The sequence below is a fragment of the Lampetra planeri genome, chromosome 28 (assembly GCF_965212315.1).
Source record: "Lampetra planeri chromosome 28, kcLamPlan1.2.h2, whole genome shotgun sequence".
Lineage (NCBI taxonomy): Eukaryota > Metazoa > Chordata > Hyperoartia > Petromyzontiformes > Petromyzontidae > Lampetra > Lampetra planeri.
In genome coordinates this window covers 8,116,885-8,134,464 of record NC_136134.1, presented here as the reverse complement: position 1 = coordinate 8,134,464, position 17,580 = coordinate 8,116,885, and the positions used below count along the sequence as shown (strand labels likewise).

Here is a 17,580-nt window from a genome sequence, read left to right as displayed (position 1 = left end):
GGGGTGCCAGTGTTGAGATGTTAACTACCTCGTAGGTTCGATCCCGACCCTGACGCCTGCTGTATATTTGGAGTGTGCATGTTTTCCCCGTGGTCGCGTGGATTTTTTTCTCAGGTTCCTCCGTTTTTTCACCCTCCACATTTAGAAACGCGCGTTCAGAGTATTTGTCTGCTGTGAATTGCCAGACGGTGATAAGCCACTCCATTGAGCTATCATTTACGCTAGCCAGGTCGATTTTGAACAACAGTGGGCCTTACACCTAGTAAAGTAAGACGTAGTTAAATGGTTGGTGTGTGTGTGGGGAGCAGTAGTGTAGTGGTTAGGGCGCTGAGCTATGAACCCGGCTACCCGAGTTCGATTTCCGCTCATGGCCAACACCGGTGATGATTATTTGAACCGATCCTGGGCCCTCCCCTAGGTCGACTCAGCCTCAAACAATGACCCGGTGCGATGTGTAAACATCGGCCGGGCGTAGTGCTGGCCACCCACCCCCTCGTATACCGTTCCAGCCTTCGTAGGTGCTTGCGAAGTCTGTTGAAGGCTATACGGGGTGGGGTGGGGTGGGGGGGGAGGTCTCTGCCTGTCTGTGCGTGCGTGATGCCGTACTCTCATTGCAGAGCAGCCCGGTCCACCCCGCCGGGCAGTCGCACCCGTCGGCCCCGTCCGCGCACGCGGCGCCGTTGGTGCAGTCGGCGCACGACAGCGAGCAGTCGGCGCCGAAAGAGCCGCCCAGGCAGACTGCCGCACGACACGAGACGAGACGCGGGGTTTCGCACCGACGATGGGACGAGTACGCGACTTCCCGCGCGCTCTCGGGATTATGAAAAGCTCTCCCGCCCTCCTCATCCTTACCCTGCCCGCAAAGAGTTCGGGGAGCACCTTTACATTGTTGGGGCGTCGTAGAGGCCGGAGGAGTGCGCGAGTGAGAGGCGCGTCGTCAACGAAATAAAGCCAAAAAAAACTTTCGAAGAAGCAGTGCCGGTTTAAGCTAGTGCGGAGCCTGTAGCATATGTTATAAAGGGGCCTTTAAAGTTAAAAAAACACGTAAATATTCAAACATTTTTTTACTTGCATAGTAATGTTGCATAGTAATGTCATTGTATTTTTTCATTTGCTATACAGCCAGATAATACGACTAATCACCAACCCGAAACACCAAATCGTTCATTAAAGTTGAAGGCAGTATAGTACTATAGTAATAGAGCAAGTGCAGAGTCACTGAACCGGAATTGATAGCTTGTAAGCATTTAGCGCGGGGGCCCTTGAAAGTGCGGGGCCCGTAACATATGTAGCTACTTTTGCTGAGATAATCCGGCACTGCGAAGAAGTGAACGTTGTCGCGTATTATCACATTGCGCTGTTCTACAGCGTATGGGTAAAGTTTCAATTTGCTTGCTCACTCTCGCCCCTTCCACTCGAGTGAGGCCCAAAGGGCCAACTGGCGTAACGTAGAACACACTATCACAGTAGCAAAGAATAATGCATGTCTCCCGTGCTGTACTAAAAAATGTCAATATATAGACATATATAGACATACTTGGCTGTTTGCCGAACACATGGGCGCTTTTTGGCGCTTGGTCTGTTACAGGTTGGCTACCTCTGCTCTAGACTCGAGAGGGCAATTTAGCCGAGTCTTGCACGCTGGTCAGACCTCTTGAAAGAGGTTGTTGGAGTACCCAAATCTCTCGATTTCAAGTCCACGGTGGTCACCATCACACGATCACGGCAGCTTCCCAGAATTAATGAGAATTAATGTTTGAATTACCATAAACTATTCCTAATTGGGCCTAAGGAGTCACAACCTCACGTTCAATTGGTCTCTAATGCATGGATATGCACCGCATAGTTCAACAGACATGAAGTCCTTCTTCCCACGGAAAAAAGAAAATATGTTTAGTCTATCAGCCCATTGGCCTTCAAGGCTAATGTAATGCATCCAGCAGCATTTGTTTAAGTAGACAAACTCTCAACTGGTTTCAAGCTTCTGGGCGTCATCAGCAGTCAGGCGTGTTGTTCTTTGTCATTAATGTGCTGCAACCCAGCAGAGTTTTACTGTGTTTGGAAACTAACGGAAGTCTGCTTAATTTATTGGCAGTAATGCTCCAACCAGCACGTAATTATTTATATATATAAGTATTGCTCTGTGTGTGTGTATATAATACAGCTTTTGGCTTTGAGCAGGGGCTCCCATTGTGAGGATGAACTGTTCTTGAAAATAACAAATAGTTTAACAAGCTTGACTGATGATGAGACCCAGGTTGAAACTGGTCTCGAGTTTGTTTGCTTGAACAAATACTGCCGGATAATATTTGCCTGGAATGTCCATGTTGACAACAAAAACATGTTACTTTTACGTCGAAGAACTTAAGGAAGTCTGTTAATTTATTGTGTTACCCACAATGCTCCCTGCCATGTAATTTGGAACACGCCCGATCTAATCAGATCTCAGAAGCTAAGCAGATTTGAGCCTGGATAGTGCTTGGATGGCAGACGACCATGTACAAACCAGGTTCCTGTACGACTTGTGAGGCTATGTGTTAGGCATTAAGAGGGCATGTGTCCAAAAAAAGCATTCTTGTACTCTACTTCTATGTATCCACATATACACGCCTCACTTTGACCAGCGTGGCGAAACTTTTAAACACTCACAATCCACACCAGGCATGGCGCAGTCCTCATCCAGCGGTGTATTGGACAAACGTGTCTGCAGATGCGTATGCATCACGGACTGGGTCACACTGATGAGCGTGCATGTCAAATGTCATCTCGACTGAAGCACCGCCAGTTTAAATGAATCCGGGACTGCCGTGTAACCAGGTCCCCCCTCTCCTCTCATGATTCATTGCAAAATACGCCCAAGCAAATTGGCACCAGCTGCCGTTTGCGTGACTTGCGTAGAAAATATTTCCTTCTGCTGCTCAGTCCAAAGGAACGGACTCATTAAAAAAAGACTCTTTAATACTCTACCTCTTCCCCCCCCCCACTCGTGCGCGGGGAGCGGTGGTGCAGCGGTTAGCGCGCTGCGAACCTGGCGACCCGGGCTCGATGCCCGCTCAGGGCCAACACCCCAGTGACGATTATATTTATCTGAACCGGTCATGTGCCTCCCCTAGGTCGACTCGGCCTCAAAAGTTAGTACCAGGTGCGATGTGTAAACATCGGCAATAGGGAGACAAAGGCGGCCAGGCGTGGTTCTTGGCCACCCTCCCCCTCGTGTGCCGTGCCGGCCTTTATAGGTGCTCGCTAACAGCACTTGTCCCTACAGTCTGTTAAGGCTACACGGGGGGGGGGGAGTCTTTGTCTTTGGTGCATTGAAAAATTATAATACTCCTATTGATGCTCCTGCTGTGGTGGAGTGGCTCATGCAGCCAGCTATTGCTGCAAGGTTTTGGTAGTACATGTTGCTTATGCCATTTATTGTGAAAATTCCGTCACAGTTCCTATGATTGCTTTTTCATTGCTTTCATGGCTTTATTTTGGTGATTTCGAAAAGTGTATTGGTTTAGCCATGTTTGTTTGTTGTAGTACAGAGTTAGACTGATGGCCTAAATCTAAGTTGTCTTGTGGTTGTTGTTGTTGTTGTTTGACTTGCATCCCACTGGGATTTTTGCACACAGCGTTGGTGTACGGTGTTTTTTTCTGCAATATTTTACTGTCTTTTCTTGGATTTTCTGTTTGCACTTAGTCACATATTCACTCTTTCAGATGTTTTCTTGTTCACGTTTTTGTTTGTTGCGGTTGCACCCGATTCAAGAGCCGAATGGCTCACAGGGCTATACCTAATAAATGAACTTGAACTTGTGAAGCACACGCGCGGTCACTGGGAGCCGGCGTGCAATGACGTCACGGCTCATTCCGTACATCGTGAGCAATGACGTCACGGCTCGTTCCGTACATCGTGAGCGATGAAGTCACAGATCGTTCCGTACATCGTGAGCAATGACGTCACGACTCGTTCCGTACATCGTGAGCAATGACTGCTCGTTCCATACATTGTGAGCAATGACGTCACCGCTCGTTCCGTTCATCGTGAGCAATGACGTCACGGCTCGTTCCGTACATTGTGAGCAATGACGTAACGGCTCGTTCCGTACATCGTGAGTGATGACGTCACAGCTCGTTCCGTACATCGTGAGCAATGACGTCACGACTCGTTCCGTACATCGTGAGCAATGACTGCTCGTTCCATACATTGTTAGCAATGACGTCACGGCTCGTTCCGTACATCGTGAGCAATGACGTCACGGCTCGTTCCGTACATTGTGAGCAATGACGTCACGGCTCGTTCCGTACATTGTGGCCTTATCCCTTACGCCGTGACGGCGGGCCCGACTATTTGTGAATGGCAGCAACAACAGCAAAAATGCGTTGCCAAGGTGATCCAATATTTGCGAGTTGTTTTTAGTGGTGTTGGCCTCCCCCCCCCTGCTTGCCGTGGCGGCCTTCATAGGCGCTCGCTTAGAAGCCACCAAAAGTCTGTTAAAGGCTTCACGTGGAGATCTCTGGGTGGTCTAAAAGAATTGGCTGATATTGAGGCAAATGTGCCGAGACAGTGCTGCTCAGATCCTGGGTTTAGACATGGGGTCATTAGACTGGATTCTCAAGTGTCGCCGGTTCGTGGTCTCAGCCGCGGTCACCAATTGTCTGCACAAAAAAATAGAAACAAATAAAAAATCTGGTTGTCCCCTGAACTAAACTAATACCAATCTCTAAGAATTAAAACTATGAGTTGTATTGATCTATGTACATGTCCAGCATGCTCATCTTCGGCTCCTGTTTACTTTGTTCGACGATGTTTTGTTTCTTGCGCCGATAGGGGGGTAAGGGGGAAATGCTTTCGCCAATAACATGAAAGGTATTTGTTTAGCAAGCCTGTTTCTGCTGATGAGACCCAGCAACCAGGGTGCGCCATAGGAGTCTTGTGAGAATAAAAAAATAGAGTTAATTCCATGTATTTATTTACCCAAACTGCTCCCACTACAGAGCATAACGACTTATATACAAATTCATTTTTTTGCACTTTGAGGACCCAGTCAATTATAGGGAGTGCTCTCGCCATTTGTTAAACCAGAAACCACGATGATGATTTTGATGATGAGACATCAACAAAATTCGCTTCGCAAGCCCTGACTGCTGATCAACAAAATTCACTTAGCAAGCCCTGACTGCTGATAAACTGAATTTTCTTAGCAAGCCCTGACTGCTGATCAACAAAATTCACTTCGCAAGCCCTGACTCTGCTGATCAACTGAATTTTCTTAGCAAGCCCTGACTTTATTGATCAACGGATTCACTTCGCAAGCCCTGACTTTATTGATCAACGGAATTCACTTCGCAAGCCCTGTCTGCTGATCAACTGAATTTTCTTAGCAAGCCATCACTTTATTGATCAACGGAATTCACTTCGCAAGCCCTGCCTCTGCTGATCAACAGAATTCACTTCGCAAGCCCTGACTCTGCTGATCAACGGAATTCGTTTGAAGCAAGCCCTGCCTCTCTGCTGATGAGCCCCCAGAAGCGAGGCGGCTCACGGCGCGGGAGCGCTCCGTACGTGTTTTGTGAAGAGCCGTGTGCTCGGCCCTTTCGTCCGCCGCCGCCGCGTCGCCGCCGTCGGCTCCATCTCCGTCCCAGTCGTCCCAGTCCCGCCCCGCGTGGTGCTCCTCGTCCGACAGCTCCCCCTCCAGCAGCAGCAGCAGCGACAGGTTGGAGCGCGAGGCCTCGGCACGATGAGGTGGAGGAGGTGGAGGGCGGAAGATCAGGCCCTTCCTCACGGGAGACTGCCCCTCTGGCCTGAGCCCAAATGAATTGTCCAGGGCTTGGGCACAATGAAAAAAAAAAGGAATTGTGGTCAGAATTATAAACGGAAAAAGGTAAAGGTGCAAACCCGCGAGTGCTTGCCGATATCTCTGCTGGCGGAAGGTCCTCTGCTAGAGGGAGCTCTAAAGAGCCGCGTTCTAAGTGAGAGTACCCACACTTTACTCCAACACATGCAATGTGGGTGGACAGAGGAGAGTTAGGGGGTGGAGGCTTGAAGAAACTTGGACCGTTGTTTTCAACCCGTCACCAATTGCTACGATTCATCATTTGATTCAAGGCTCGACCCTAATATTTCGTCTCAGTTGACTGGCATTGTTCTTCATTCACCTTGTCTCGTTTGAAACATTGTGCCTGTCGCAATTGTCTGAATGTATACCATGAGCATATAATTTGGGTATAAATAACAGTGAGCGTAAATATAAATTTCATTCAAAGAATCGGTGCGTTGTTGTACGCTTGCTGATTTATACGTAAATAAGGTGAGGCATTTGTACGTGTTCAAAAACTCCAACGCATTCGTCAACAATACTGCCTTAGAAATGATAAAAATATAATAGGCAACACTTTGGGCAATGGCTCTTTTCCATAGCTCATGCCAGAGAGACAGCAGAGTGGATCATGAGGGTCGGACACTGCACACCATGGGGCCTGATTTCAATTAGATTTTTAAAAATGTTTTCTGATGACCCATTTTTAAATAGGGAAATGAATAGTTACATTAAAGTTTGCGATTGAGTAACAGACAAACCGCATAATCAAAACGCATGACTACTGCATAAACGAATTCCTATAAAAGTCAAATATTGCTGGCACATTGCATTGTGGGGACATCTGTTCCCATGTGACCGAGGCGCTGCTCACCTCGTGGATGCATTCCTGGGCCCTATTATCGCGTGTTGTATGGGTTCGGTTTTAATTACGACATGACGCGTAACAACGATTTGAATGTCGCAATGTAATAGAGCAGAAAGGGGTCTGGGTACAAAGCGCTTAAAAGGCAACGCTCCTGTGGAGAAGATGGGAAAAACATTTTCAGAATAGTCTGCGCATGTTTGGCCAGGAGGTCCAGCAGATCATGGTGACCTAACTTTTTGCAAAAATATCACCGCACATTTTCAGTCCACGAGAGCCAGTTTGACCGGACAGCTCCATAAACAAAAAAACATTGCCGTATTAAAGGCTGGATGTCATTAAATAGCGGGGCGCTGAAAACACCACAACAGCAACAACATCAACACAAATTCCACGCTCAGTGAAATAAGAAGATTAAGAGCAGGCGCTTGAACATGTGAATCATAAAAACAACATTTGTACGGGAGTATATTTGACATTCTTGGTTTTTTTTATTATGATTGTCTTGGTGTGGTGGTTAGCTAGCACACGGGGCTTGTAAAATCCAGCGGTCCCGGGTGCGATTCCAACCGGCGGCGTGGCAGTCGGAACAATGGTGCTCGTTCATCAAGTCCTCCACTGTCTCTCTCCACCCAGGAGTGGGAACGTGGGGTCCACCACAGTTAGTCGATCGCCAGGTCCCAAATACGATCTCTGGAGAGCTCCCTCCAGCGGAGGCCCCTTCCGCCAGCAGCGGCACGAGCCAGCGATTGCAGGGCAACACCTTTGCCGCCTTTACCGTGTTCGTAAATTATTTTTCACGGAACCACGTTCAGTTTATTTGGCGGGCGGAGGGGAGGGGGGAGATTTATTATCATTATTATTACGACTGTCATTATTGAAGGGTGCACTTATTGAAGTGTTTTTTTTCTTTCTCCCCCCCCCCCGCCCCCCGCGCCCCCCACAGCGTTTGTGAGAGAGGAACTGGGTGCGCGTAACTCACGGACGCAGTGCTTGCGGTCGTCCGTCAGCTTGAAGCCGCCCTGGCAGGCGCACTCGTGGGAGCCGGCCTTGTTTACGCACTCCTGCTCACAGCCGCCGTTCTCAGCCAGGCACTCGTCCACGTCTGAGCGTCGGCGCGCGCCGCGGCGTTAAACGAGAGAGAGAGACAGCGACTTAACAACAGCAACAAAGTAGTAAGAAGGAAAAGTACCCGGCATACGAAGAGAACCACTTTCCCACTGCGATGCTTCTGAACTGTCTCGGGCGGTTACCTCCAGCGCCCCGCGTCTCTGTGCTGCCCCAGCGCCGTCTGCGCGGCCGTCATCGCGAACCGCTGCGACAAACGGTGGGCCAGAGCGGCTCTTCCGGATGCGTTTGCTTTTCGGGTCATTATCGCGCGTCGTTCGACGCGGTTTGCACCGTCTCGCTTCGCCACGGAGTTGCCGCCCGGCATCCGCGGAGCGAAGCGCCAGACGGTTGTCGCGCCAAACGAACGCGAAGTTCGATCCGATAACCTTTCTCCTCAGCGTTCACGTCGAAACTTTGGGGGGGGGGGGGCGGCAGATTCGGCACCGTCTCGCGGCCCGTTGTCGACCGTTGGCCACATTAAACGCATGATAAATATCTCTCTAATGTGTTTCTGGTTGTGTGCCGTGTGTTGCTTGGCATGATGTCCTTCGTTTCGCCCCATGTACTTGGAGCTCTACATGTTGGGAGTTCATTCAGTTCCTTCAGTACACCAAGCATCGGGACGTCAGACACCATGATTCACAGTTGATGTTTGGATCTTGTGCTGATGTTTGTTTGGTCACGGTCTCAAGTGAAACGCTGTGGTGGCGAGATGTGAATTACCTCGCCCGCTATACAGGAGGTCGTGGGTTCAATCCCGACAGTGACACCTGTATATTTGGAGTTTGCATGGAGTTTTCTCCAGTTACTCTGGTTTTTTCCTACACATTTAAAATTCACGTGCATTTCGAGTATTTGGCTCCTATACATTTCCAAGCGATAAGCCACTTCATTGGGCTATCATTTGTGGCCAGGTCGCTTCTGAAAACGAGCTACGTAGCTCAGTGGACCATACCAGGCAAAATAAAAAAAAAATGGGTTCAGTTTAGTTTCTAAGCGTCGTGTCTCATTGCTAAACGTGGTTGCGAGATTCGTTCTTGGACATAACCGGCCAGCTGACATAATCACGACGACTGCCACGTCGCCAAACGCTCGTTGCCCGCGAGCTCTCTCAAACGGGAGGCCCTTCCCGCCAGCAAGCGGCCCCCCTTCTTTGCAACACGTTACGGAAAGGCTCCGCCGTGTCAAATGAAGACCACGGTGGGGTCGGGGGGGAGGTGGATGGAAGATGCCGTTTTTATTGTCGTTGTTGTTGTTGTTGAGGAAATCGCTGTCTTACCGTCGCACGCGCAGCCATCGATGCCGAGCCTGTAGCCTGCCCGGCAGCCACACTCGTAGCCTCCGGGGTTGTTTGTGCAGTAATGGCTACAGCAGCTGTCGGCGGCGCATTCGTCCACATCTGCGCGCGCGCAAGAACGCAAACAGGCAGCAGCCAAGGCCAACGTTACTGAATTGTCCCGGTGCCGGGCGCTAAATCACTCCACGCCTTCAAAGTTAATTCCTTGCACACAATGTACTGCACCGTATATGCCGAGACTTGTTGTTCTGTTTCGGTGACGAGCAGGAGACCCGCGAGCGTGCGTGGGAGCGTGCGTGGAGGAACGGGCACTGTCGATTTAGTGGCCTCAACGTCGAGTCTCAACGTCGATCATCGCTCGGCCGGTTAAACGTCAATTCGGGGCATAGGCGAGGGCAGGGCACGTGATGGGGTGGCGTGAGGCTTCTCGCACCTCTTGCGAGACGTCTGGCCAGTGTGGGAGAGAGGGGCTAAGAATCGCATCGACAGGGCACTCCGAAAGTATCCTCTGCTGCCAGCCCAAATATGCGGGCCAAAAATTGCACAAGTGCAAATTGACGGGTTTACTATTAGCACCTGATACACCAAACGACACGTGGAAGAATCAACGTTTCTTTGATTCGTATAACGTTGTATATCTATATTAATATATTCACTACAATGTAATTTGTGTAAATACAATTTTTTTTAAATCAATTTGTGAGACGGAATTGTGACAATTCATCGGATGTGGGGGGGGGGTTAAAGGGAGCAGGAGGGAGAACAGTTTCACTTTTAGCGCACATGCTGCCCAAGCGTCCGATGAAAGGAGTCTGTGCATTTCATTGTGAAGAATTCGTAATCTTGTTGGATTTGAAACGTGCACAGCGTGCAGCTATTATCGTGTTTTGTCGCACAAAGAACGTTGACTGCTTGCATATTTTTATCCGCCAAGGAAACGTTTGCAATGAAAGTTTTTTTTTCATTCTGTCCAGAATTATGAATCTCAAAATAATTGACTGCCCTCCTGCGATGTGTTCTTGGATCAAGAGAGTGGGAAGACAGAGACGGCTGTTTACATGAGCCCAGCAGATGATCGTACATACATACATATGTTCTGACACATGCCTTTAAGCCTCTTTTTAGATGCTCTACCAACGACTAGCAGTGTCTATGGAAAGCGCTGCAGTGGAAACACACTATCTTTCGGCATGTATTGTGAATTCCAGGCACGTGTTTGATTGATTAAAAACTCTGAAACTATAAACTATTTTTTTTATTTTACCAGGTAAGGCCCACTGAGCTATAGAGTTATCTTTCTGAAGCAACGTGGCCACAAATGAGGGCTCGATGAGGTGGATCATCGTGTGGAAATTTTTGCAGCTAAATATTCTAAATACAGGTTTCTAATTGTGGAGAGATAAACCGGAGGGCCTGGAGAAATATCCACGCAACCACGGGGAGAGAGAGACACGCAAACTCCAAATATGCAGGCATTCTCAGGTGTTGGGATTGAACCCACGCACACCTGGATACCAGGCGAGGTTGTTGACATCTCGTCACCGTGGAGTTTGATGCAGTGAACAATTTGTCGTTTCTCATGACTCAAATCAATCCAACCCCCACTCCCCACCGTGTCCGCCGTGTGACACACCGCTTAACCAAACTCCTCCACGACGTCTGGCCAGTTTGTCCAAACAACAACAACAACAACCATAATCTTCTTGGTTCTTTCGGTAAATTCTAGATTTGAAGCTTTCGTGACTGCAAGGAATCATATTCTTAGGTTTTTTCGGTAAAGTCACGTAGGTAAAACATCACAATTAATGAAAATAAAATAAAATAAAAACAAAAATCACAACGTTTCTAATTCGGCTGTGATGGTCCCACCTGATGACGGAGACTTGTGTTGCCTCCGAAACGTCGTGATTTTTGTTTTTATTTTATTTTATTTTCATTAATTTTGATGTTTTACCTACGTGACTTTACCGAAAAAACCTAAGAATATCTTTCGGTAAATAAAATTATAAAAATAAAACATAATAAAATATATTATATTATATAATTTTATTGTGTTTCATTTTTATTATTTTTTTATTTCCCTTCGACGTGACTTTACCGAAAGAAATATATGATTTTATTATGTTTTATTTTTATTATTTTATTATTTCCCTTCTACGTGACTTTACCGAAAGAACCAAGAAGATGAATCCCTGCAGTCACGAAAGCTTTAAATCGAAACAACGATAATTTGAACTTGTAACGTGCACAGCATTCGCTCGCTCTCGAAAAGAGCGAGGCAATGACTCGAAGGCGCGAGGAGGTACCACAGATAAACCAGGAAGGCGGCTGCAGCAACCACGCGGTCAGCTGCCACCAACAATTGGCCAACCTCATCTGGCGGTCCCATTCGGGCTCTCTAAGAGCTCATTTTATTGGTGGTCCATCTGCCAGACATTGCAGGGCTGCACCTTTAGCTGCTGAATAAAAACAAAAGTCAGCATCTAATTAGGATTTGTTGAATTGTCATGATTTGTGGAATTGTCATGATTCAGGGTCATGATTTGAATGGACAATAAAACATCGCATCTAAGTTTTACCATGTGGTTTGTATCGTTTCGCCTTATATTTATTGAGCATGTACAGATCTATTGCCTCATGAGTATTAATGTCACATCATAATATGTCTTTTATGTAATTTTCATAAATCTAAAAGAGCAGAACAGAAAACCACCCACACTATTCAATGCATGTATCATAATGGGAAGGTAGATTGTTTTTTTAAATCAAGGATGATAAGCAAAATTTAAGAACCTGTATTATATAACATGTCCGTACATTAAATGGTCAACATTTGATCATTTTCCACCCGTAAAAAAATGTCTTCTTGTGCATTAAACTCAAATGTTACGAGCTTTGACAAGTGACACTTTACTCAATTACAATGGAGTGGCTGTTTGCACCAAATCATAATCGTTATCATTACTGTAATACGTATATATATTTATGGATGATGGCCTCCCCACACCACCACCATCCCTCACGATTCTGCGATGCCACAATCCATCTCACTCCTGCACGGGGAACTGATCTCATTTCTCCGTTTCCACAACGGTCATCCTCCCGGGTCCAATCTCTTTTTCTTTTGGCTACCATTCTTGTCTAGAGACCATCATTCCTCGTAGCCATCGCCCGTCCTTGTCCAAGTCAACTCAACTTTCTCAACAGTCAATATTGCGTCCCTGATTTCGTAGTTTCGTTCCCCGTTGGGGCGCCGCAGTGGCGAGATGTTAACTACCTCGCCTGCTGGTCGTGGGTTCAAACCCGACACCTGACGATGCATGCATATGTGCAGTTGGCGTGTCTCTCTCGCCGTGGTCGCGTGGATTTTTCTCCGGTTTTTCCCTCCACATTGAGAAACATGCATTGAGAGTATTTGGCTGCTATAAATGTCCACGAGATGATACTCCACTTCGTTGAGCTATCATTTGCGGCCAGGTCACTTTTATTTAACTCTGTGCTCTTTAAGTACCCGCCGTGATATCACCCACTGCCAAACAATACCAATCATTGGTCATCTCAAATTGTCAGTACTGTCGGCGGCGGCGGCGGGGGGGGGGGTCACGATTTGAGTCCAGAATCTTACCTTTGTTTTACATTGTCAGTGAAATATGTCACTCCTAGTGGCTGCTTGATGGTGGATGTCTCTACCGCCGCTGCTGCTGCTGCCGCAGCCACTGCCGGCCGTTGCTGTTGGGTCACCTGTGCACGTCTTGCCGTCGCTCTCCAGGACGTATCCCTGCAGGCAGTGGCATCGCGGGCCTCCACGGGCGTTCTCACACCGCTGGAAGCAGCCACCATTGTTTCTCTCACAACCGCTGATGAGCTCCAGCTCGATGCCTGAAGTCGCGCCATACGCAGCGGGGGAAAAAAACCCACACGTAATTCATCGTGATTATTAGGGCGTGAGGCTTGTTAACCCAGGTAGGCCTGGTGGCGAGATGTTAACTTCCTCGCCTGGTATAAAGGAGGTTGTGGATTTCGATCCCGACACTGACGCATGTATATTTGGAGTTTGGGTCGTCTATTACCCCGTGGTCGAGTAGGTTTTTCTCCGGGTCCTCCGGTTTTTCTCCCCACAATTAGAAACAGGCGTTTAGGGTATTTGGCTGTTACAAATTTCCATCATTTGTGGCTATATCGCTTCTGAAAAAGAGATATTTAGCTCAGTGGGCTGTGTACGGTATTACAAAAGTTATGATCACAGTAAAAAAACAAGAATTTTAGGATGACCTTCATAATCACGTAAATTTTGTCTCAACAAAACAAACAGAAACAATTATACTTTTCGAAGAAAAATACCACGATTGAGTTCCACATTTTTCGAGAGAGAAAAAAAAACCCACAATGAATCGATAACTCAGTCATTCCCATTGTTAAGAACTACTGAGACCACCTGAAGGAAATACATTCCTCCTCCGGTGAGTATACAGGAGGTCTCACGCTCTTCGCTGAGAGGCAGCGATCCGTCACGCTGCCCGGTGACCTCAGGAAGTCGGTCAAATGTCTGACAATGCCCTCTGTGAGTTTGTCGCTTTCCACAGCCAACTTGTGATACGGCACCGCGAACAAGGGGAGCCCTTTATGATGATGATAATAATAATGAAAAAAATATCTTTGCAATGAGCTCTCTGATGTGTTTTCGTGATCGGCACGATGTCCGACGTTTTGCCCCACGTGCTGGGAGCATCTTCAGGGCTTGAATGGATTGAAGCTTCCGGCTTGCGGAGGAAAACGTTGGAATACAGCGCTGAACAATCAATCGATTTTCATTTAACGTGCCAATATCGCCCTCAATAAAGTGGGCATCAGTGCCACATTACAGCAGGAGGGGAACGGTACAGGGGGCACGGAGCAACGGGAACAAAAACAAAACCCATCACCACCTCAGCGGCTCACACTGACTGAGCAACAGGCGGTAGAACACGAAAACACACCGGAGGGACTAGAGCGCAACCGCGAGACCCCCCTTGATAGTGTCGCGGTGGCGAGATGTTAACTCTAGATTTGAAGCTTTCGTGACTGCAATGATTCATATTCTCAGGTTTTTTCGGTAAAGTCACGTAGGTAAAAACATTAAAATTAATGAAAGTAAAATAAAACAAAATAAAATTCACGACGTTTCGGAGGCAACACAAGTCTCCGTCATCAGGTGGGACCGTCACAGCCGAATTAGCTGCATCAAGTGAAGCAATGATTCAAGATGTAATCCCTTATAAGCAAGTTGAAGGGAGGTGGAGAGGGGGGGGGAGAGAGCTTATCAGGCTGTGGTAGCCAATGAATGGAAACGTATCGGGAGGGAGGAGGAGCGGTGATCAAAGACTGCACGCAGTGCTCAACACAATGAATGGAGACGTGTCGGGACGGAGGGCGAGCGGCGATCAAAGACTGCACGCAGTGCTCAACACAATGAATGGAGACGCGCCGGGACGGAGGGCGAGCGGTGATCAAAGACATCACGTAGTGCTCAACACAATGAATGGAAACGTGGCGAGCGGTGATCAAAGAACAATGAAGAGATTACTGTTAAACACTGTGGATGTTAACACTCGGTGAAGTAAATTAAAATAGTGCCTGTCAGATAAGATGGTCCAAAAAGTGTAATTAAGTCTTTTTTGCGTGGTTAATAACATCTTTCCAGTGATTACTGAGTTTGTACCCATCATCACGGTTGAAATTATGTCTGTGTTTGTATATTTGTATGGCTTCGTGTACAAACCTTTGATGGTAGCCCGGAGGTTTGCAGAGAACCTTGGTCTCGGAAAAGACAATTTCATGAGAGCCCGCCGAGTTGTAGCAATGATCGGCAACGGCCGAAGAATCAGTTCTGCCGTGTTTCAGATCTGACTTGTGCTCGCGGACACGATCAGCAACATGACGTTTTGTTTCTCCAATGTAGCAATCACCACAAATGCAACTCAATTTGTAGACTCCAGGATACTGTAAGTCAGGAACGACATCCTTCACAGATGGAATCAGATCACGGATTTTATGCACTGTACTGAATCGGACTTGGATCTTATGTTTGTTTAGAATTTTGGAGATCAAGACCTCCCAGACTCTATGGTCTTCCCAAAATCCATAAAGAAGGCACCCCGCTACGACCCATCGTGTCGACGATAAACTCTCCGACGTACAAACTAGCCCGTTTTCTATCAGATACTCTGCTCCCCTTCACAGGCAAGACCTCTTCGGCAGTACTCAACTCAACCCAATTAGTCTCTATGGTTAAGGACATGGTGCTATCTTCTGATGACATCCTCGTCAGCTTTGATGTAGTATCTTTGTTTACCAAAGTCCCAGTACCGGACACCCTAACAATAATTGAGGACTTAGTCCAACATGGATTGAATTCTGATGTACCTGCGCTGGTTAGGCATTGCCTCACCAACACCTATTTTACCTGGAATGGCACCTTCTACAAACAGAATGAGGGTACCCCTATGGGCTCCCCCTTGTCACCAGTTATAGCCAACATGTTCATGGAAAAGTTTGAATCAGACGCCATCCAGACATCCACCCTGCGTCCTTCCCTGTGGAAGAGATATGTGGATGACACTTTCGTCATCTGGCCACATGGCCTCCCAGCATTGAACCACTTCTTGGACCACATCAATTCTAGACACCCATCTATCAGATTCACCATGGAAGTGGAGAAAGACGGTAAACTACCATTCTTGGATATTCTGTTTAAGAGGAGGCTTGACGGATCCTTGGGACATTCTGTCTACAGGAAAGCCACCCACACAAATTCCTACTTGAAACCGGATTCCCACCACCACCCATCTCAAAAGAATTCTCTCATCAAAACGCTATACCACAGAGCCCATGGCATTTCTGACCAACACCACCTGACTGATGAATTAAGACATGTACATCGGGCCCTCAGGATGAACGGATACTCTGACCGCACTATCCGCCAAGCTGTCTCTCCCACCACACAGAAACAACCACATGAAACTCTGACCAAAACTATCACGTTACCATACATAGCAGGCGTGACCAAAAAGATCTCCAAAATTCTAAACAAACATAAGATCCAAGTCCGATTCAGTACAGTGCATAAAATCCGTGATCTGATTCCATCTGTGAAGGATGTCGTTCCTGACTTACAGTATCCTGGAGTCTACAAATTGAGTTGCATTTGTGGTGATTGCTACATTGGAGAAACAAAACGTCATGTTGCTGATCGTGTCCGCGAGCACAAGTCAGATCTGAAACACGGCAGAACTGATTCTTCGGCCGTTGCCGATCATTGCTACAACTCGGCGGGCTCTCATGAAATTGTCTTTTCCGAGACCAAGGTTCTCTGCAAACCTCCGGGCTACCATCAAAGGTTTGTACACGAAGCCATACAAATATACAAACACAGACATAATTTCAACCGTGATGATGGGTACAAACTCAGTAATCACTGGAAAGATGTTATTAACCACGCAAAAAAGACTTAATTACACTTTTTGGACCATCTTATCTGACAGGCACTATTTTAATTTACTTCACCGAGTGTTAACATCCACAGTGTTTAACAGTAATCTCTTCATTGTTCTTTGATCACCGCTCGCCACGTTTCCATTCATTGTGTTGAGCACTACGTGATGTCTTTGATCACCGCTCGCCCTCCGTCCCGGCGCGTCTCCATTCATTGTGTTGAGCACTGCGTGCAGTCTTTGATCGCCGCTCGCCCTCCGTCCCGACACGTCTCCATTCATTGTGTTGAGCACTGCGTGCAGTCTTTGATCACCGCTCCTCCTCCCTCCCGATACGTTTCCATTCATTGGCTACCACAGCCTGATAAGCTCTCTCCCCCCCCCTCTCCACCTCCCTTCAACTTGCTTATAAGGGATTACATCTTGAATCATTGCTTCACTTGATGCAGCTAATTCGGCTGTGACGGTCCCACCTGATGACGGAGACTTGTGTTGCCTCCGAAACGTCGTGAATTTTATTTTGTTTTATTTTACTTTCATTAATTTTAATGTTTTTACCTACGTGACTTTACCGAAAAAACCTGAGAGATGTTAACTACCTCGCCTGGTATACAGGTGGGCGTGGGTTCGATCCCGACCCTGATGCCGGTTGTATATTTGGAGTTTGCGTGTCTGTCTCTCATCATCATCACGGTGGCTAGGATATGTTAACTACCTGCCTGGTATACAGGAGGTCGTGGGTTCGATCCCGACCCTGATGCCTGCTGTATATTTGGAGTTTAAGTGTCTCTCTCTCTAATCATCATCACAGTGGCTAGGATATGTTAACTACCTGCCTGGTATACAGGAGGTCGTGGGTTCGATCCCGACCCTGATGCCTGCTGTATATTTGGAGTTTAAGTGTCTCTCTCTCTCATCATCATCACAGTGGCTAGGATATGTTAACTACCTCGCCTGGTCTACAGGTGGGCGTGGGTTCGATCCCGACCCTGATGCCGGTTGTATATTTGGAGTTTGCGTGTCTCTCTCGCATCA

The 17,580-nt window shown here is 47.4% G+C and overlaps 1 protein-coding gene across 1 annotated transcript in view; it reads right to left on the bottom strand.

Moving 5' to 3' along the window:
- Nucleotides 1–7,918: 7,918 nt before the first annotated feature.
- LOC144728262 (uncharacterized) overlaps nt 7,919–17,580 on the bottom strand; it is a 35,133-nt gene continuing 25,471 nt past the window's right edge. Inside the window, exons 6-8 of the mRNA XM_078607571.1 lie at nt 12,767–12,955; nt 9,059–9,178; nt 7,919–8,028 (exon numbers count right to left, since the gene is read on the bottom strand). Of these exons, the coding sequence (XP_078463697.1) occupies nt 7,919–8,028; nt 9,059–9,178; nt 12,767–12,955 (419 nt within the window). The remainder of the gene's footprint in view (nt 8,029–9,058; nt 9,179–12,766; nt 12,956–17,580) is intronic.